Below are 21,926 nucleotides of genomic sequence, written 5' to 3'. Positions count from 1 at the left end.
TGCCCATGGTCTCGCCTGATTCCCTTTGCCCTTCGCGTCCTCTCCGAAACAGCCTCCAGCCCGGAAAACCTTGCCCCGAAATAAGGAAATCCCGCCCGTACCGTGACAGGCCGCTTACCCACCTCTACTCTTTTTATCTATATTTAACTTCTCTTGTCAGGCGCTTGCGTGGTGCGCCTACAGAAGCCCCGCTGACGCCTGCGCGCCTGGTGGCGATGTCGTGACAGGAAGGGGCCGGCCTTGCAAGGCCCCCCCTTGTCATTGGCAGCCAGGGCGAAGGCGCCGGGGAGATGTCTTGCTGCGGGAGCGGCGCCGTGGGCGCACGAGGCCTCGGCCGCCTCCTCCTGCTCCGTGAGTGAGGGGCGGCCGGCGGGGGCGGGGCCAACGGGAGGGGGGGTCCTTCCTTCGTCACGTGACGCTGAACTTAACCCCCCCCTCCCCAAATAACCCTTAACTCTGCCATTTTCGGGGTGGAGTTCCCCCTCTCTCCCCCACTTCCCCCTTTCCGTTCTGAAATGGAATTAAAAGGAAGCTATTGCACGTTCGGGGGAATTCGCAACCAGAGAGCTGTCCTTGGCCACAAATAAAACATGTAGGGCTGCATATGAATTCAATAAATGCTAATAATGATAATGTGGGTTTTTTTTGGGGGGGGGAGGCAGAACCTCAGTTAGTTGAGTATTTTTTTTATGGATTTACTTGATTTAATGGGTGGCAGCTGCCTCCCCCCTTGGCTACACCCATGTCTGCATATCAGAGCCACAGCTCAGGACCGCAATACCTCAAGGACCGCCTCTTTCCATTTGAACCTACCCGGACCCTGAGATCATCCTTTGTGTGCCTCCTCCTCGAGAGGTCCGGAGGGTGGCAACACGAGAACAGGGCCTTTTCTGCAGTGGCTCCCCATCTGTGGAATGCTCTCCCCAGGGAAGTTTGCCTGGCACCTTCGCTGTACATCTTTTAAACTAGGCCTTTAGGTGATATGATTGACATCCTATGCCCTTTTTAAAACGTGGCTCTTTTGGTGTGTGTGTGTGTGTGTGTGTGTGTGTGTGTGATTGGGTTACTGTTTTTATTTTGATTTTATATATTGTGATCTTTTCTGTGAACCACCCTGAGACCTCCGGGTATAGGGCAGTACAGTGGTAACTCGGGTTACAGACGTTTCAGGTTACAGACTCCGCTAACCCGGGAGTAGTACCTTGGGTTAAGAACTTTGCTTCAGGATGCGAACAGAAACCGTGCGGCGGCAGCGGGAGGCCCCATTAGCAAAAGTGGTACCTCAGGTTAAGAACAGTTTCAGGTTAAGAATGGACCTCCAGAATGAATTTAGTTCTTAGCCTGAGGTACCACTGTATATAAATTCAATAATCAATCAATCATAAATTCAATCAATCAATCAGCAAGCTATGGGGTGTGTGTGGTAGCCAGGGTTTTTTGCCCCAGAGGGGGCGTCCTTGAGGCTCCCAGCCTCTGCGTGTATGCAAATACAAATAATCATAATCATAATAAAACATGGGGTATTTGTGCCAAACTGAGTCTTTGACCTGGGTGGATTAAAGCCTAGTTATGTGTGTTTATACTTCAGCTGGTGCAGAAGTTCAGCCATTTGGACGCTCACTGGGGAAAGATGGTTTGAGCATCTTGCACCCATCCTGGTCCGACTAGCACTGGCTTTCACTTGGTTTCCGGGTCCAATTCAAAGCGCTGGTCTAGACCATACGAACTGACCCTCTAATCATCCTCAGAGGTCTTTCTTTGTGTGCCTCTTCCGCAGGAGGTCTGGAGGGTGGTGACATGAAAAGGCAACCTTTTCTGTGGTCCCTCCCCTTTTGTGGAAGGCTCTCCCCAGGGAGGCTCGCCTGGTGCCATCATGACATTTAGGTGCTATCAATCTCAAGAAAACACTAGTTTCTGGCTTGGGCTAAGGCTAGGCTAATTTTGCCCGGGAAGTTTAGTTCCAGCGGTGTAGCTAGGCATGAGCCCCAGATCATTTTTTTTGCTTGACACCAGATCGTGGCCTCCTCCCTACCTTGTAAGAATTACTGTTATTAAACCCTTTTGCTTTCATAGTCGCTGGGCATGCTGCAAAGCATAGCGCTGTTGATGGTACCTTCCATCTTAGGTTGATCTGAGCCCTAAATTTTTATCTGTAGATTTAAAAAAAGTAATTAGGAAGATAGAAAGCTGCCTTATATCGTGTCATACCCTTGATCCATCTACCTTAGTGGAAGAGGCTCTCGGGGGTTTCAGAAGGGGCTTTCCAAGTCCAAAGATGCTGCAGAGAGGGGGGTGGGGGTTGAACCTGCAACCTTTGCCATGCAAAACATGTGCTCGACCCATGAGTTGCAGCCCTTTGCTGTAACACAGCTGGTTAGCTTCAGATGTATGCAAGCAGGTGTTTGTGACATGCTTGTACTGCAAAATCTTCCACTCCCCCTGGGTGGTTTTGTTTGTTGCCTGGGCACTCATTGGTGCAGATCTTAATTCCCCAGACCACACACTCGGTGCTACCTCGGAATTAAAAATACAGTACAGTAGTTAGACACTTTGCTGCTCCTTGAGATGTATTCCCCCTCTTTCATTAAACAACAACAACAACAACAGTAACAAAAAAACCCAGGTAAAATAAAAACCACAGGCCATGTGAGGCTTGGTGCATAGTTGAATGCTTACTGGAGGAAAGGCACCTCATCTCAACCATAATTGCTTTATGGCTTTATAGCTATAGCTTAACAATGAGAAAACCAAGAGTACACATTTGCAGTGGAACAATATAATGAAAGTTGAGTGGCGCCTTTCATTAGGTGCTGTTCACGTTTGCCTGGATGAAGAGTGTAGAATTCTAACAAAGATTTTGCATGTTTCCTTGTTCTCTCTCTCCCCCACCCCCACCCCGACTTCTTTTTTTGGAGTTTAATGAGACACCATCAGTTTTTCTCTTTTGATTGCATCCTTTGCTGTCCCTGTATGAGCAGAATGGACTTTTGCTTGTGAAATGGGACCTCACCCCCCCTTTTCTCCTCCTGCATGTACACAGAATCTGCTCAGGGGGGGATTTGGCGACCCTCTGGAGCAGATTTGAGGGGTGCACGGGGTTGAGGGTGGTGCAGAAGCGAGGATGATAAAATTCCATTGGCCAAGGGAACATTCACTCATGCAGCATTGGATTCCACCCAGTTTATATGCATCTATCTAGTTTGAAAACATGTGTTTTTACTGAGTTCTTAGTAAACAGCAGTGACTTGTGGTTGCAGCCAAAAAAAAACCCTCTCCGCCCCCCCCCCCCCGGTCTCATGGCATGTGCAGGGGTTGAATACTGCAAACATGTCTCTGCTTAAACTAGCACAATGAACAATGCTGGTATATAGCAATTGCTACAGTAATTAGTTTTGTGAGTCTCAGAACTTGTTTGGTGACGTTAATTTTTCAGGATGATGAGTGTATAGCGCCCACACATTCTGGAGTTCATTGGGACTAGAATACTTGGATTTAAGTCCATTGATTAAGTTGTGCCATCTTAAAACTAAAACATTTCAGCTTTATTAGATTGTTGATCAGCCTAATTGGAGCTAATTGGAGCTTCAAGGGCTCTGAGCCATCCCTAACTGCTTTTTGAATGACAGGTACTCGCACTTGTGCAAAAGGAAGCACATGATTTTGAATGCCGGCCCTTACACATTTTAGATTTCATTCTCTTGCTGTTGAAAATCCACATTTGACAAAAGTGGGCGGGGAGGAAGAAGCATGTGACTTGATGTGATAGAACACAAATCATAAATTATCATTGGGGCCTGAATGAAGTTTATGATTTCTTCCTTATACTGCAAATGTTAGGGTCCAGTTAAAATGTGATTGCTAGAACTTATCCTCTAAGGTTTCAAGAACAAGGCAGAACTATTTGCAAAAGGACTTTGAAGCAGCACACAGCAGGATTTAAAGCAGGCATCCCCAAACTTCGCCCCTCCAGATGTTTTGGACTACAATTCTCATCATCCCTGACCACTGGTCCTCTTAGCTAGGGATCATGGGAGTTGTAGGCCAAAACATCTGGAGGGCCGCAGTTTGGGGATGCCTGATTTAACGTCTCCACTCATCAGCTGATAAGCGGAGACTTCAGTCCTGCTCCCTGCCATGATCTCAGCAGGATTCAATCCCACGCTGATGAGCATGGGTCAAATGCTGCTGCTTTTGCTGCACATGTCAATTCCATGTGGGGAACTGACACAATCAGCCAATGCAGAATTGAACCTCAACCATCAGCTGATGTCACCCATCCTTCAGAGTGATGTCAGCTAATTGGCAGGTGGACATGGTTTTGGGAAAATAGCATCACGCTCTGAAAGTTACTTACCCCTGATGTAGGTAATTGCTTTTGAAAGCTCCTATTTCAATAAAGTTGTTTGAATTTCTATTAAAGGTGCAATGATCTTTTTTTCTTTTTAAAAAGCAGACTAACATAGCTGTCCTGTAATTTGTCAAAAAAGTATGGTAAAGTTTAATTTTCTGAGTTGTGCATTTATCCTGCATTCACTAAATAAGGTGATCGAGCTTTTTCCTGTATTTTTTTCCCCTAGTGCAGAAAAATGGGGTACGGCATTGTTCCTATTTGGCCACACGAAAGAATCTCTACATCACTAAAGACACAAAGGTCATTTGTCAGGGTTTTACTGGCAAACAGGTACGTGTTTGGCTCATACTGTTGAAGAGTGGTTTTCAAACTGGGTTTGAGGAGCCCAGGGGTTTCTTCGGTGAACTTTGCAATGGCCCATCAGCAAGATTTGGGGTGGCAGACCAGCTTCTTTGAAGGACAGCTTGCTGCTGCTGTTCGTCTTCCCCTGTAATACACAGCTGGGATGAAGTTTCTGGTATACAGTGGAACCTGTACTTACGAATTTAATCCGTTCCGAATGCACATTCGTATGTAGAAACATTCGTAAGTAGAAACGATGTTTCCCATAGGAATGCATTGGGAATGGATTAATTCATTCCAGGGCCTAAAAAAAGGCACTTTAAAGGCCAGCGGGAGGCCGCCACCAGCGGCTGTGAGGGGCCCGATCTGGCCCTATGGCCGGATTGGCAGCTGGGGGGGGGGCGGTGGGAGGCCGACGGCTGTGGCAGCGAGGGACTGGTCGGCAGCTGGGGGGCGGAGGGAGGCCGGCAGCTGCAGCGACGAGAGCCCGATCCGGCCCTCTGGCTGGATCGGGAGCTGGGGAGGCAGCGGGAGGCTGATGGCTGTGGCGGGGAAGGCCTGATCGGCAGCTGGGGGGGCGGCAGGAGGCCGGACGGCTGTGGCAGCGAGGGTCCGATCCGGCCGGAGGCTGATCAGCGAGGTGCTGGGAGCCGGCAGTGAGGTGCCAGCAGCGATCCAGCGGGAGACTGGCTGAGCGACGGCTGTGGTGGCGAGGGCCCGATTTGGCCTTCAGATGCCGAAGAAATTCGTGAGCACGCCCCTATTTTTTTTTATTCGTAAGTCGATTTTTTTGTATGTAGAGTCATTCGTAAGTAGAGGTTCCACTGTATTCTAGGACATGTTCCCAGCTTATACAGAGCACTGGCTACAAATGGCATATTGTGGCATATTGTGAATGTGCAGTTGTGCTGGCTGCTAAAGAGGAGATCTCAGTCACTTTGCCCCTCCCCAGACCTCCAAGGTTTGACTTCATGAGTTCTCTGAATCCAGGATTGTGGTTAAGGTCTCTCCTGAATCACAATCGGTAGCCGATGTTTGTTCGATGGTTTCAGGTCTTGTTTAAGGAGTAGACACCTTAACCACGATCCCAGGTTCAGAAGATGTGCTAAGTCAATCCTTGATGTCCCACACTGACCCATACACCCCCCTGCCAGCCTGGCGTCAAAATTGGGTGGTGCAACACCTCCTCTCACCTACTCAGAAGAAGGAGAGGCGTTCGGCAGAGCCTGTGGAGGAGCAAAAAGACTGCAAGCTCTTCTCTAGGAGCCAGCATAGTTGTGCAGTCACAGTGAGTCTTACTGTGATATATGAACCATACCAGTGCTGCTCTATAGGTCTAACCACTTACCTGAACTCACTAAGAACTGGGCATGGAAGACGTTTGGGGGCACCAGGTCTTCTGATACACACATGGATTTGTTGTTAGGAATGCTAATGTTTGTGCGGATCCCTGGAGGTAGAATAACATGAACATCATAAGAGGCCTGCTGGGTTACAGCAAAGGACCGCAACAGGTGCTCTTGAGATCTTCCGAGTGTGAAGGCAACATCGGTGTGTTTTTGCCCAATGTGGGGCTCAAACCCACGGCCCTAATACTAAGAGTTTCCTGCTCTACTGACTGAGCTAGTGGATTTTAGTCCAACTAATAGTAGAGCCCAAGGTCATGGAAGGTTAGTTTTATGTTGTATATGTGTTGTAATTAGAACTGGTTGACAGATCTAGTTCTGAAACTATCGTTCAAGTTGTAAACATCAGTACAAACTAGCGTACAGTTTGTATCTGCCTATACTGCAAATGGTGTCTTCTATTTATAGCTTCTCATGCCACACTTAATGTTTGGAATGCTGATCCATCATGGGTCACAGAAATGAAGCTGTGCCTTAGTTCTAGAAAGCAGTAGGACATATTCCTTTTTCGTTCACGTGTGTATTTTTCTACGTCTGACTTTTCTGTTTTTAAGAAAGCAGCAGAATTAACCTTGGGAGTATTTGGTTTAATGCAGGAATGGTGAGCTTGTGGTTCTGCAGGTCTCATTAGACTTCCATTAGTCCAACCCAGCATAATGGTCAGAAGTCATGGAATTGTAGTCGAAAAACATCTGGTGATCTCTGTTTGGACTGTTCCACTTAATATTGTAGGTTTGAGATGGCACGTTTGCATGCTTCCCAGGCTTGATAAAAATAACCAAGCATTTATTCCTCTGCACTTAGAAATCTAGCACCTCATGCTAGCAGAGTATGCTTGATTTTTTTAAAAAAAAAATTGGATCATGGTTACTGGCTCTCATGCAGCTCCCATTTCTTTCACTGGCCTTGTGCAGGAGAAGTCTAGCTTTGCATCACTTTTGTTCTCCTATCTTAACCTAGTTTTTGTTATGTTTGCATTTCTCTTGCAGGGTACCTTTCACAGTCAACAAGCGTTGGAATATGGCACCAATCTAGTAGGAGGGATTTCTCCTGGCAAAGGGGGCAAAACGCACTTGGGGCTTCCGGTCTTTGACTCCGTGAGGGAGGTAATAATATATTACTATAGAAGAACTGATCCCACATCCTGGTTACATCCAGACTAGATTATCTAAATGTCTCGCTAAATATCCATGCAGTAGAAAGCTAATTTCTGCTTCTGGTGATGAGAATATGCTTTTGGCATGCCAAACCATTTGAAAGATCGATGATTTCTTCTTCTTTTTTTAATGTAATTGTATCTTAGGCTAAAGAGAAAACGGGTGCTTCTGCCTCTGCAATATATGTGCCCCCGCCATTTGCCGCCGTCGCCATCAATGAAGCCATTGACGCAGAAATCCCCCTCGTTGTGTGCATTACAGAAGGTATTCCCCAGCAGGACATGGTGCGTGTCAAACACAGATTGCTTCGTCAGGACAAGACTCGGCTCGTTGGCCCAAATTGCCCAGGAGTGATCAACGTAAGGGCTCAAGCAAAGTTAAAACTAGTAGATATGCTTTATGTAGCCAAGATCTTCTTAAGAGAGTAGAAGCCTATATATTTTGGCTAAAGGCAAGCGTGCCGCTTGATTAACATTCTTGTCTGTCCTGGAGGGACCACCCTGGTGAGCTGCAGTTTTCTCCCAATGTTGCTTGACTCCAGTTCCCAGCTTCCCTGACCATTTTTATATATCAAATTAATTTTTCTGTTTTACAATTTAGAATACTCATTTGAACACCCTTAAAATATCATGACTTCCCTTCTTCTCTTTCCATGGTTCATTTTGCATATCATAAATCCCTGCATATTTTACATAAACTAAACCATTCAGTATTCCATGTATTACATCCATCAAAACTTATTTACACTGTTGAATTTATCTTAATGCTGCCAACGACTTAAAGCAGGGGTCCCCAGACTTTCTGCGCGGCGGGCCGGTGCCCGCCGCGCCGACCGCGCAGTGGGCCGGAGGGCAGGGGAGTGCGCGCGCAGCGGGCCGGAGGGCGGGGGAGTGCGCGCCCGTGCGCATGCGCACACGCACACGGGCGGGAAAAAATCGCCAAAAATCGCTTGTGCGCATGCGTATGGGCCTCCCCCGACCCGGAAGTGCACCAGAAATGACCTCTTCCGGGTCGGGAGAGGCCCATACGCATGCGCACAAAGGATTTTCGGCGATTTTTTGCCGATTTTTTAGATCGTCGCTGCGCCGCGCGCCGTGAGAGCGGGCGGCGGCAGCGGGCGGCGGGAGTCGTCGCGGGCCGGATTGGAAGGCCGATTGGGCCGCATCCGGCCCGGGGGCCGTAGTTTGGGGACCCCTGACTTAAAGTGTACACAATTCCCCCCCATATTTTCAATAAGCATTTTCCAATCTTCTCTAAACGTATGTTCTTCTTGTTCTCTAATTCTGTGTTAAGTCTGCAAGCTGCACATATTCCATCAGCTTAAGTTGCCATTCTTGTTTAGTTGAGACCTCGCTTGTTTTCCATTTCAGGGACTAACGAGACATGGGCCGCAGTAGTGGCATACCCAGCTTCCCTGACCATTTTCCACACTGGCTGGACACTGATGGGATGTGTAGTCCAACAGCACTGAGAGGGCCACAGGTTTCCCATCTCTGATCCCGCTAATGCAGCCGTCTTAGATTTGTAAACTCATGTTCAAAACCCCACTTGTCACTATCCCTTAGCCCAGGCAGTATTACAGCGTTGCTGTGAGATCAAAGCGGAATGTGTTTTTATATTCTGTTGTAAGCCACCCAGAATGGCTGGGGTAACACAATCAGATGGGCAGGGTACGTGGAAAACGAGCGAGGTCCCAACTAAAGAAGAATGGCAATTTAAGCCAACAGCTTGCAGATTTAACATACAGTGGTACCTCGAGTTACAAACGCTTCAGGTTACAAATGCTTCAGGTTACAAACTCTGCTAACCCGGAAGTAGTGCCTCGGGTTGCGAACTTTGCCCCAGGATGAGAACGGAAATTGCGTGCCAGTGGCGTGGCGGCAGCGGGAGGCCCCATTAGTGAAAGTGCGCCTCAGGTTAAGAACGGTTTCGGGTTAAGAACGGACCTCTGGAGCGAATTAAGTTCGTAACCCAAGCTACCACTGTATAGAATTAGAGAACAAGAAGAACATACGTTTAGAGAAGATTGGAAAATGTTTATTGAATATTGGGGGGGGGGGAGGAATTGTGCACACCTGAAAAGGTTGGTAGCATTAAGATAAATTCAACAGTGTAAATAAAGTTTGATGGATGTATTAATGGAATATTGAATGGATTAGTTTTTGTAAAATGTGCAGGAATCTATGATATGCAAAACGAACCATGGAAGGAGAGGAAAGGAAGTCACTGATATTTTGAGGATGTTAAAATGAGTATTTTTAGTAGTATTAATATTAATACTAATAATTATTAAAAACCAACCTTTTCCAAAGTTCGTTTTGGGGACCCCTGGACCTTAATAGCGAGAAGATCAGCTTTCTCTCACAGTGCCTTGCATGCCGCAGCTGGTCTTCCTGGAGCCATGGGGACAGTGCGCTCTGTTCATGCAAGGCATAGCTAACACCCCATAAACATTGACTGCATACCCTCTTCCATCAGCATCTGGAGGGCACCAGGTTGGCTACCTCTGCCCTGGAACATGCCCCACAATTCTGTGCAAAGTACAGAGGACTTGCAGCAAGTTCAGAGATTGCTTTGGGCAGGCTAGACCAGTGTTTCCCAACCTTGTGCCTCCAGCTGTTTTCGGACTACAATTCCCATCATTCCTGACCACTGGTCTTGCTAGCTAGGGATGATGGGAGTTGTAGTCCCAAAACATCTGGAGGCACAAGGTTGGGAAACACTGGGCTAGACACACTGGGAAGGAGTCTTATAGAGGAAGGTTGCGATGGTGACTTCAAATAAGTGTATGAAATGACATTGATCACGTTTGTTTGGTTTTTAGCCTGGAGAATGTAAAATTGGTATCATGCCTGGCCACATTCACAAGAAAGGAAGAATTGGTAAGACCTCAAAGATTTTTCTGATGTGATTTTGAAAAGTAACAACAACAATTATAATAACAAAAACCTGCAGTTGTATTCACTCTAATACAATAGAGCGTGCATTTGGCTTAAAACCCTAGCCTTCAAGATATTAGTCAATGTTGATGATGTCTTCAATTTCATGAGAGGTGTATTTTTAAACCTGTTGTGAGCCTTGGAGACTTTTGAGTAACAACCAGCTAACAAGTTTAAATAATAATAATAATGAAAATAAGAATGACACAATGCTGAATGGATTGGATTGGACATATCCACCTTCTTTTGATTTGGCAGGTCCTGTGGAGGAACTATCACAGAGGCAGGTTTGAAGCAGCAGAGCCTGCTTCAGGGACAAATTCAAACAAAACACGTGTGCCACCTTACCATATTAGCTAGGGCCAAGTGCTTCCATGCAGAACCCAAAGTCTTTGGAGGGGGAAATAGGAATGGCAGCCTTATGAGTAAGGCCCAGCTGAGTCCAGTCTTGAAACACCCAACCAAGTCTGCCCTTAGTCTGCAGCCTGTGTTAAGTGCTAACCCATGCCATCATGACATACATGCTTCAAAAGAGAGATAACCCCCAGGTTGACTTGAGTGCTCCCTCCCCAACCAAAGAGTGGCTTTTAGATTCCTCAAGTGGTGATGCACTGTTATTTTCGCACATGCAGAAAAGGCAGGCACTTCATATAAAAACCATGTGCTGCATGGGTGAGCATTATTTCAAAACTCAGGGCGGGTGCCACTACCGAGAAGGCCCTCTGCCTGGTTCCCTGTAGCTTTGCTTCTCGCAGTAAGGGAACCGCCAGAAGGCCATTGGCGCTGAGCAATGGGGTGGAGACGCTCCTTCAGGTATATAGGACTGAGGCCGTTTAGGGCTTTAAAGGTCAGCACCAACACTTTGAATTGTGCTCGGAAACGTACTGTTTCAAACAGTGGTTGATAACACAACGGACTTTGCTGCACACTCTACACTTTTGAATAAGTACACTCCAGACCCACGGGAAATCTTTGCGAAGGTGCTGTTGGTGTGGGTTTGTTTCAATGGGGCTGATACATCAGGGGCTGCTGGTATAATGCTCCTGTGTTGCTCTTCCGTTGCATTGTGTGGCTCAGGAATCTAGTGGAACTTAACTTACATGACCTTCAACTTAAGACAAGGACACTTTTTGGAATGTTACGTGCTGATCATGAAATTAGAACTTACAAGGTCCAAAGGTCAGCTTGTTCCATAAGTTGCTTTATAAAAATTTGTATAGCTATGTCTATCTATAAATCTTTTTTTTGTTTTGTTTTCTCCTTTCCTCACCCTTCAGGTATTGTGTCGAGATCTGGCACTCTGACGTACGAAGCTGTTCATCAGACAACTCAAGTTGGACTGGGACAATCCATCTGTGTTGGTGGGTTTGAGAGAGGCTCAGTCAGTGTGTAAGAAAATACAGTACATACGATTGTAGAAACCAGTTAAGAGATGCTGACTCCCATCCCACTTTGGATTAAATGCATGTTTTGCAGTAGTGCTAAACCAAAATTTCCTCCCTTGGCAGCCAGCGAACAGGGTAAGGAGACACAACTGGGAAGGGGCAGTCTGATGCCTGGGGTGGCAAGTAGGTGGACTATATGGACGAGAGTTCAATTTTGCAAGTGAGAGTGAAAGACCAGTTTCTCTTAGAAGAGAGGGGATGAGGGAATCCCCACTCTTTTATCCTATACTGTATCTGTTTTGGCATCCCTTTGCTTCCACTCTGGTTGAATTCTAGCGGGGCTTTCAGATTTAGGAAGTTCAGGCCGTAGTTTGCACGTGTCTCCCAAACTGGTATTATTTGCAAATGAAAAGAAAGAGTTGCCTTCGCAAATTCATTTTCTAATTTACATTTGACATGTTGATTGAAAAGAGGCAGAAAAGGAAGCAGGAATTCTCTCTCACTTAACTTACAAAATTCTGGCAGTTTACCTCTGGAACTGTTAACTGACATTTTGAGTTTTGCCCTGGTAAATGTGCCCAGCACAAGAGAATTTCAACACCAGGGTGAGAATCTAGAACAGGCATCCCCAAACTGCGGCCGTCCAGATGTTTTGGCCTACAACTCCCATGATCCCTAGCTAACAGGACCAGTGGTCGGGGAAGATGGGAATTGTAGTCCAAAACATCTGGAGGGCCGAAGTTTGGGGATGTTTGATCTAGAAGAAGAGGATTCTGTAAGTTCCCAAAAGTGTTTTTGGTTTTTTTTAACTGCTACAAATGAAGGTGGTGACTTAAGCCAAGTCTTAGAAACTGCATTCCTGCTTCAGAGTTGTCGCCTACTGAAGGATTGCCATGGTAGCCGTACACTTTGGGTACGAATTCCTGTGCTAAAAGAGGATATTCATAAATATGATTCGTGCTAAATATGTAATGTAAAGGAAAGGAATGATGCTTCAATCTTCTTTTAACTTAATCTGAGGGCTGTATTTTTCACAATTTTTGCTGGAAACAGATTGTGAATTTACGTCATTTTGGTAATTCTGCATTTACCGTAATATATGGATATATGGGGTTATGCCCAACTAACTTCTATGCAAAGTTGACCATTCAAAATTAATTGACCAAAGCAAATAATGTACCTTAATTTCAGTGGGTCTACTCAGAGTATGAGTAAAATTGGCTACCATACAAAATGTTTGCCTTGGCTCTTTTGGTTGGTGCTTGCAGCCATATTTTCCAACCTGTGGGACGGCATCCAACAAAGTAGTTGCACTTGCGCAAGGTTTTCCATTTTCACAATGGAACTTTCCCTCTCCTCTCCCTGGGCACCTTCTTCACCTTCCCTAGATCTGCTTCCAAGGGTAACCCCTGGAACAGGGGATGGGAACCGAGTGGGAAGGGAAGGGAAGTTCCTATACAGAGGCAAAGATCCTTGCTCTGGCAGGACTACTTCATTGGAGAATGCTCTGAATCACAAGGTACAAGTCAACTTAAAATCTCTGGATGTAAAGGTTGTGGTTTAGCCCTGTGGAGGGGTAGAGATTTACATGTAAAAGGCCCCAGATTCAATCCCCGAGATCCCTTCTTAAAAATTTGTAGGTCATTGGGTTAAGAATGACTTCTCTTGAGACCCTATTAACATAGATGGTTTCAAGGCAGCTGCTTATATTTTATAACTAACTTTTTATTAGCCATATACCAACTTTTTGTTGTCCTTTTCTGAAACCAGAAATATTGGTAGGGGCAGAACTGAGCAACCCAATTGCCAGCTATTTAATAGCTGAAATGGAGCTCCAAGACTGAAAGCGGGCAACTCAAGTTGGTGATCCTGAAAGTTCTGCAGCCCCTCTTAGTGGAATTGGTCTCTGGAAGAAATGTGCTGCTCTTAATGGGACTCTTTGAAACCTTTCAGGGATTGGAGGAGACCCATTCAATGGAACAAATTTTATTGACTGTCTGGACGTTTTCCTGAAGGATCCACACACCGAAGGAATTATACTGATAGGCGAGATTGGTGGAAACGCAGAAGAAGATGCCGCTGACTTCCTTAGGGAAAACAATTCTGTAAGCTTATACGTTTCGAGAGAGCATCTCCTGTGCACATTCTGCTTATTGAGGAAGGAGGAGGGACAACTGTTTTAAAAGTTCACCTGTTTGTATTCCACTCTTTTAAAGTCATTGGGTTGGGTCAAAAGGTCCCCTTGGAAGGACTTTACACCCCTCACTAGAATGTTTCACGAGGAAGATGAAGCTAAATCCCAAAGATGTACTTGTGTGACCTCTTAAGTATAAGAACTGAGCTTGCTTCCAGATGGCATGTATGTTGGAACATTCACCCTGATTCCTTTGCATAAAATTTGCAGAGAGGTTTTGCGATGTCACACTTCGCAGTGCATTTTCCTGTCCCTTTCCTTACTGCCAAAACACCAAAAGCCCAGTCCGAAGTGGGTTTGTTGCACACAAGCACCAAATCAACTATAACTGTGCCACCTGAATTTGCCACTGTGCAGCTGTATCCCACCAACAAAATAGCTGCCATCCGGAAGCATCCCAAATCACGCACATGAAAGTTGTCTATAGCACAATTAAGTACACCAAGCCCAGCAGAGAGATTAATCAATAACCTTTTGAAAGCCTGACATTTGCAGGGTAAAAGCATTAAGTAGTTGTTACATGCGGCTACATATTTGCTAGCTCCTCACCGTTCCCCATTAAACATGATGGAAATAATGATGTAGACTATCTCACCAAATGGAAAGGAAGATTAACCCCATAAATTTAGCCCGTGGGCTCATTTCCTTTTTTAAAAAAATACATATTTTTATTAGTTTTTACATATATTTTTCAAACAGAATGTATCATCTCATCTCGTCTTATACAACATTTTGGCTATTTTAGCCTGAGACTTCCATCAACCACGTCTAATGATTTTCAAACCTCATTTCTTAATCTTATATTTGTTATCCTAACTATTACTTTTAATAATCCATAACTTAAAATCCATTCTCATAAATCTTTTCTGCAATATTTCATATAGTTCTCTTTACAAAACTTCTTGTAGTCCTACAAGCATAGTCAGTTGGTTACAATTGTATTTCAGATAACTCGTATATTTACTCCAGTCTTTCAAGAATTTCTGGTCCGGCTGGTTTTGAATTCTCCCTGTCATCTTATCCAACTTCATCAATTTCATCTGCCATTCCTCTTTTGTCGGTAGTTCTTCCTGCTTCCATCTCTGTGCCAATAATACTCTTGCTGCAATTGTCACATATAAAAACAGTTTTTTATCTTGTCTTTTAATGTCAGCGCCTACAATACCAAGCAAAAATGCTTCTGGTTTTTTTTAAATATAAATGTATACTTCAACCTCTTTTTAATCTCATTATAAATCATTTCCCAGAAACCTTTCACTTTCTTACATTCCCACCACAGATGATAAAAAAATGCCTTCCTTTTCTGTCAGGATCGTCTGGTGGTTGCTCACGAGTAGCAACGCCAAACTCCAACCCAACTATTTACAGGTTTATTGTGCATATTATGTACAGTGCAGAGCTACAAGTTCATGACCGTCTCAGTCACTAGCAGAATCCGGGAGTGCCCTTTTCCGGTTACGCGCCCAACAAAATATGTTAGGCACCCCCAGTCTCCTCCTACCCTCTTTGCATTTGACCCCCCTGCGTAATTGGGGCGATAGAAGTGGCGTCTCCCTCTCTGAGCCCTCCGTGCGAAGGTGGTATGAGGGCTCTGACCTAGCATCCTTGAGCCCCCTCCTTCCCTTGCTGACCACCTCCCTGTCCTCACCACTTGAGGTGTTGCTGCTTTCCTAGCTGGAAGAGATGCTGCTGGAGAGGAGGGGCCGGGGGTCCCTGTATCCCGATCTCCCTTTCACCTCCTCCCGTGGACCCTGTGGGAGCCCGCTGATATTTTCCTTACATTTCCAACATTTATTGCTTATTTTATACATTTTAGCTAATTTCACTGGTGTAATATACCATCTATACAACATTTTCATTACATTTTCTTGCATGCAGTAAATTTTGTTCCTTCTTTCCATAATTTCTCCCAGTCTTTTAGCTGCATATTATAACCAAAGTCTTTGGCCCCCGGGGACTCATTTTCAGCGGTACCATTTTGCAGCAAATACTGCAGTTCCCCAAATTGCCTACACAGGGAAATGGGAAATGAGTGAGTGAAATTTGCTCATACAACCAGACTGAGCCCACAAACTTGGGAATGGTTCACAGGATTGAGAGTCGTGTGTGTGGGTTCCTTATTTGTGACATACAAGGTGGTATTCAGAAGCTAATTGGCATGACTTAACATATGTGTGGGTACGCGGGTGGCGCTGTGCTCTAAACCAGAGCCTAGGGCTTGCTGATCAGAAGGTCGGTGGTTCGAATCCCTGTGACGGGGTGAGCTCCTGTTGCTCGGTCCCAGCTCCTGCCAACCTAGCAGTTCGAAAGCATGTCAAAGTGCAAGTAGATAAATAGGTACCGCTCCGGCGGGAAGGTAAACGGTGTTACCTACGCTGCTCTAGTTTCGCCAGAAGCGGCTTAGTCATGCTGGCCATATGGCCCGGAAAAACTGTCTGCAGACAAACGTCGGCTCCCTCGGCCAGGAAAGCGAGATGAGTGCTGCAACCCCAGAGTCGTTTGCGACTGGACTTAACTGTCAGGGGTCCTTTACCTTTACCTTTTTTAAAAATCATATGTGCATTTTAATTTCAGTGGGTTTACATTGAGTAGGACTCAACCCACAGTGTTGCATGAATTGCTTTAGGGGCAAGTTTAAGGCATTCAGAATCCGTGTTTGTCCCATAAGGAAAAAGTAATACCTGACCCAGATGATTTTTTTGTGTGTGTGCACAGTCACATTTTACTTGGAAGTGATTTCCCATGTTTGTGGAATATGTTGCCAGGAAGCTGTGGTCAAGTCCATAGGTGACCAGAGTTGCATGATTGTTTCTCTGGAAACTCTTGGGCGCATCATATTGAGGTTTCTTGAATAATTGGAGCTTCTTTAAGGCCACAAAACATGGCTAGATTTGGATTTTGGTTTCTTGAGTCAGCCTTTGCACACCATTCTTCACGCAAAAGCTTTTATGGCCCAACTACTACACATCTACTTCAATTTTACACCTTGGCTTGCAAAACAATTAGCAAACGGCACTAAAGATGAAATTGTAACTGTAATAATTATCCTCTCTCCCCCAGAGTGGGCTTTTTCTTGGTATATCTACTGCAGGAGCTGGCTTCTAAAATCAAAACCACTTAAATATTTCCTTGGTGGCCTATACATGACCTATACAAACTTGATCCTTACGGGAATTTTGTTGCACTCGCTTCCCTCCTTTTCTCTGCCCAGAACTCTCAGGCCGTTTCCTTATCTCTACCCCTAATCCTCAGGCTGCTGTTTCGGCTTGGCTGTCTTTTTCTTGTCCAACTATGCCAATAACTGCTCACTGGGGTAGTTGCAACTCTGCTTTCTCTCTCTCGCCCCTCTATTAAATGATTCCTCTTTTGTCACAGGGTCCAAACGCCAAGCCAGTCGTCTCGTTTATAGCTGGAGTCACTGCGCCTCCAGGCAGAAGGATGGGCCATGCGGGGGCTATCATTGCCGGTGGGAAAGGTGGAGCGAAAGAGAAAATCGCTGCCCTACAGAATGCTGGCGTCATCGTCAGTATGTCTCCTGCTCAGCTGGGCTCTACTATATACAAGGTTAGTTCAGCAGCCGTTTAGAAGTTCAAGGAAACAATGCTACTTCTCTGCAACTTGAAGGCAATGGAGCTTGCCAGGATGTTGCCAGAAACATTGGGCACTGTGAAATATGTTCTGCTTTACTTCCTATGAATAAGGTTTTTGTTGGGTTGGGTTTCTTTCAATGCAACAGGCGTGGTAGAAGTATGCAGATTTAGGTTGTTGGAAATGAACAAGTGATACTTGGGTTCAGGTTCCCACTTAGCCACTAGGGCTGGGCGATCCGGTTTTCAATGTCGTGATATATCACCATCATCGTATACCGATATATCACCATGTCTGAAATACGGATGGAGCTGTGCAGAGGCATTGGCTGGCTTCACGGCTTTCCCCGCATCATGATTTTTGCCAGCGCCTGCTCTTGTTAATCGCTGGCCCCTACAGGAGGCAGGAGAGAGCTGAGCCGGCAGAATTAACAGCGGCTCTTGCTCCCTTGCAATGGAAAAACAGCGGAAGTCATAGTTGGGACATCGAAGATTGCAGTCAGTTTGCCAAAAGTTGCCACAGACTCTCAGAAGCTGCTCAGAATCTAAAGCAGGCATCCCCAAACTGCGGCCCTCCAGATGTTTTGGCCTACAACTCCCATGATCCCTAGCTAACAGGACCAGTGGTCTGGGATGATGGGAATTGTAGTCCAAAACATCTGGAGGGCCGAAGTTTGGGGATGCCTGGTCTAAAGCTATCAGTTGAGCTCCCTGCAGTGAAGCGACCTGGCCTCTCTGTGACAACAGAGCATGTTCCTAGTGTTCTCCAGATACGTCCTTGCAAGCCCATTGTGACCCTGAGAACAGGCCAGCCAATGTCACCGAGAAGGGCAGAGCAGCCAGAGAGGGCCCAGGTTATGGAAGAGGTTGCAGACATTTAAAGGTGGTAAACTCTGACAGAAAGGTTCCTTTGGCAAATGCTTTTCCCAACTCTTAATGAAACCTTGTCTCCGTCTTTATCCCTCAAGGAGTTTGAGAAGAGGAAAATGCTGTGAGAGGAGGAGGAGGAGGGGGATCCGTCCGAACATGCCACTGCAGAAATATCACCTCCCTCTGTGCTGCTCACCTGCTGATTTTTCTTTTCTCGAATATAATTGACAACAGCCTTCTGAATTCAGCTTTAAAGCCATCAGGTTTCATTTCAGTGGCTCCTTTGTCCAGACATAATTGTACATCATAGCAAACGAATAAATCTACCACTATACTTGATTATTTGAAATCCTGGAGCTTGGTAGCTTTTTCTTACAACTTTCCTCAAATCACTTTATTAAAATAAACTATTATCTGGAAGCTTTAAGAATGGATATACTTTAAAGTAAAGTTAAGTAAAGAATGGATATACTTTAAATTAAAAAGTAAAGAAATAATTGTTTTTGCTATGGGCTTTTCAGCTTGTATTTTTGATGGACAATTGTCCTTGACATAGAAATTGGTGCCAAATCCTATTGGTCTAGTACAGGCATCCCCAAACTTTGGCCCTCCAGATGTTTTGGACTACAATTCCCATCTTCCCCGACCACTGGTCCTGTTAGCTAGGGATCATGGGAGTTGTAGGCCAAAACATCTGTAGGGCCGCAGTTTGGGGTGCCTGGTCTAGTACATCAGGCAGAGCTTAGTGGCATGCAAATGAATCATTAAGTTTTGCCGAGTCCGTAGAGTGTTTAGGTCTAGCGCTGGTGGCAATCGCAGATATCTTCAGGAGGGAACTGTAATGTACACAACTTTCAGAAAACCGTGAATTTATTCACCAGCAATGCAGTAAGGTCTGAAGACTCAGTTGGAAGTAGTAGAGTGGGCTTCGCCAACCTGATGCCCTCCAGATATTTCAGACTGCAGCTGCTATTGGTCCCAGCCTCCATTGGCCATGGTGTCATCAACTCCAGGCACTTCATAGCCATGCTGGCTAGGACAGATGGGAGTTATAGTCTAATGTATCTGTAGGGTTCCAGGTTGGCAGAGGCTGTAAGTAGTGCCTGAAGCCAGCTGTGACTCTCACTGTGTCCAGATATTTTATATGAAGGCCAAGCCCTGTCCCCATTCTACAGGTAGGTGGGGCTGTAGCTGTTAGATCAACTTGCATAGATGGAAATGATCTTAAAAACACTCCAGAATGCATGCAGGGAGAGCAAAGAGTAGTGTTCTCCCTGGATGTTTTTAATTGTTTCATTGATCAGCAAATGCTTTAGCAAAAGGCTTATGGGGTCTGTCCTGTGGCAAGTGACCTTAAGCCATTTGAGTTGCATTCTGGGAGAGGCAAGGCGATGGCGAGGTTGGTGCGGTGCAAGGTCATCAGCGGAGCCAATCCTGGCAACACGTTTACACCGCATCAATCTCGCCACTGCACCAACCTCACCACCGCCTCCCCCTCTCCATCCTTGTGTGCAGCTGTGACTCAGCCACAAAACCCCACTACTTGCTATAGGGAAAGTGCTGCAGCCATGACAAATCTGATATTTCCCCTTTCCGCTTCTTGAAAACAAGCCACTGTCCATTGGATGATGGCAGGTCCTTGATTTTTACTACACAGATCTCTTATTATTTCTAAAGCATAGAATCATAGAGTTGGAAGAGACCACAAGGGCCATCCAGTCCAACCCCCTGCCAAGCAGGAAACACCATCAAAGCATTCTTGTCATATGCCTGTCAAGCCTCTGCTTAAAGACCTCCAAAGAAGGAGACTCCACCACACCTTGGTAGCAAATTCCACTGCCGAACAGCTCTTACTGTCAGGAAGTTCTTCCTAATGTTTAGGTGGAATCTTCTTTCTTGAATAAGGAGTTTCTTTCATGTAATAAGGAGTTCTGTTTTATAGTTACTTAGAAGCAACTGCTGCTGTTGGTATCCTCAGAATGTATTTTCGCCTAAGCTGGTTCTAGGAGACATGCTGACTTCATACATAAAATCCTGCTTCAGAAAAAGTCATTTCATAGCCCTTGTGCTTTTCTTTTTTTAGGTTCAGCCCCCTGTTTGCTGTTGCCTCTGTGCTGCTTTCTCTTTAATTCCAAACTTCTTGTGCAATTTTCTGTGTGGGCTCTCAACAACATGGCTTCAGTTGCAAAATGTCTGAGCAGAACAACGCATGTCCCCATTTATAAAATATCCTGATTTTCATCTTCCTTTTAGTATTTTCACCTTGAAATTTTTTTATGGTTCCAAAGAGTCACACAGCAAATTTTGAAGCCCATGAGGTGTTTAACCTTCCTGGCCTTCAGTTTGTGAAATGGGAGGGAGTTTCAGCTAATCAGAGGCACGAAGTATCGGAACCCCCCCCCCATGGGCGTGTCTAAAGGTGGTTCTTTTCCACTGCAACCGTAGTTATCCCGAGAGAGGCTATATTTATACCTCTTTGTACAATGCTGGCCTAATACTTCTCTTGCTCTTGTGTTGTACCCTAGCTTTTTCTGTGCAACTGCTAATGAGTTACTGCAGCTTTTCAAAAAGAGAGAGGGGGGAAACCCCACACATCTACGGGAATATATTTTCTGCAAATAATTACCAATCATCCTCTGCTGACAAGTTTTGCTACTTAAAAATGTTACGCTCGTAAATGAGCTTTACGAGCTATAGCGGAATTTGATGGTGTTTCGGTTTGCTTTCATTATGAACGGAAATAAAATCAAGTAACGCAAAACGGAGCTGGTTGCTTGTGTAGATTGGGGTACCTTTAAAAAGAAAGCCGATCTGTAAAGGAGGAGCTTTGGGAAAGGGGGAAGCGGGGGGCTGGGAGAGAGAGAACCTGTGGATATGCTTTTCAAAATGTCGGTGTTGCTAGTTTTTATCAAACATACCCCAGAGTGCTTTCTGTATACAAATTGAGACGGATTCCCAACTTTGTTCTTGTCCGCTGCCCGCCTTTCGTGGGAAAACTAAAGCGGCAAATTCTGAGCCCATCTCAAAGTGCCTGTGTTATTCCTAATTAAAAAGCTGTGGCAGGCTCTGGTGTTTCAGTGCTGAGGGACTTGCACTCTGTGCAGACTCAGAGACTGTGTGCCCCCTGGGTGAATCATGCAAGCATAGAATTTGGTATTAACGAAAATGACAGCTTGTAAGATTTCTGGGTGGTTTTTTTTGGGGGGGGGGAGATGCTACTAGGAGTTAAGGCTGTGATGAAAGTATGTGGGTGCAATCCAGCGCAGAGAACCAGCTCTAAACGTCCTAAACAAGTTCTAAACAAGTTAGAATGCTCAAGGTTATCTCTTGTGAATACAGAGGCCACATACCCAGCTCAGCCATACTCTGAATAAACCCAATGAAATCAATGGGCAAACGGCTTTACATCATTAAATTTCTGAGTATGATGAATGTTGGATATCACCTCTCTAACAAGCCAACCCTGTGTGTGTGTGTGTGTGTGTGTGTGTGTGTGTGTGTGTGTGTTTTAAAGCAAAAATTATTTTGGGGAAGTAGGGTCCTAATTGGAGTTTGCTCACCTGCTTTTGAATTCAACTGGCAGCTGCTGACTGCCAGGGCAGCCACTCTAGCGACACTAACTAGAAACAACATAAGGAGGTGCATCTGAGCCAGTGGTCCATTTAGTGCGGTATTTTATGCACTGATTGGTGCTC

General features: G+C 45.5%; 1 protein-coding gene across 1 annotated transcript; it reads left to right on the top strand.

Moving 5' to 3' along the window:
* Positions 1-234: 234 nt before the first annotated feature.
* SUCLG1 (succinate-CoA ligase GDP/ADP-forming subunit alpha) lies at positions 235-18,570 on the top strand. Its single transcript, XM_035103083.2, has 9 exons — positions 235-351; positions 4,578-4,681; positions 7,089-7,205; positions 7,403-7,615; positions 10,081-10,138; positions 11,473-11,556; positions 13,534-13,685; positions 17,150-17,338; positions 18,330-18,570. Exons 1-9 carry the CDS (start codon positions 291-293, stop codon positions 18,354-18,356), a joined length of 1,005 nt encoding a protein of 334 aa, XP_034958974.1. The 5' UTR covers positions 235-290; the 3' UTR covers positions 18,357-18,570.
* Positions 18,571-21,926: the final 3,356 nt, after the last annotated feature.

The sequence above is a fragment of the Zootoca vivipara genome, chromosome 9 (genome assembly GCF_963506605.1).
Source record: "Zootoca vivipara chromosome 9, rZooViv1.1, whole genome shotgun sequence".
NCBI lineage: Eukaryota > Metazoa > Chordata > Lepidosauria > Squamata > Lacertidae > Zootoca > Zootoca vivipara.
Note: the sequence above shows the minus strand (reverse complement) of the source record. Positions and strands in the feature narration are given on the sequence as shown.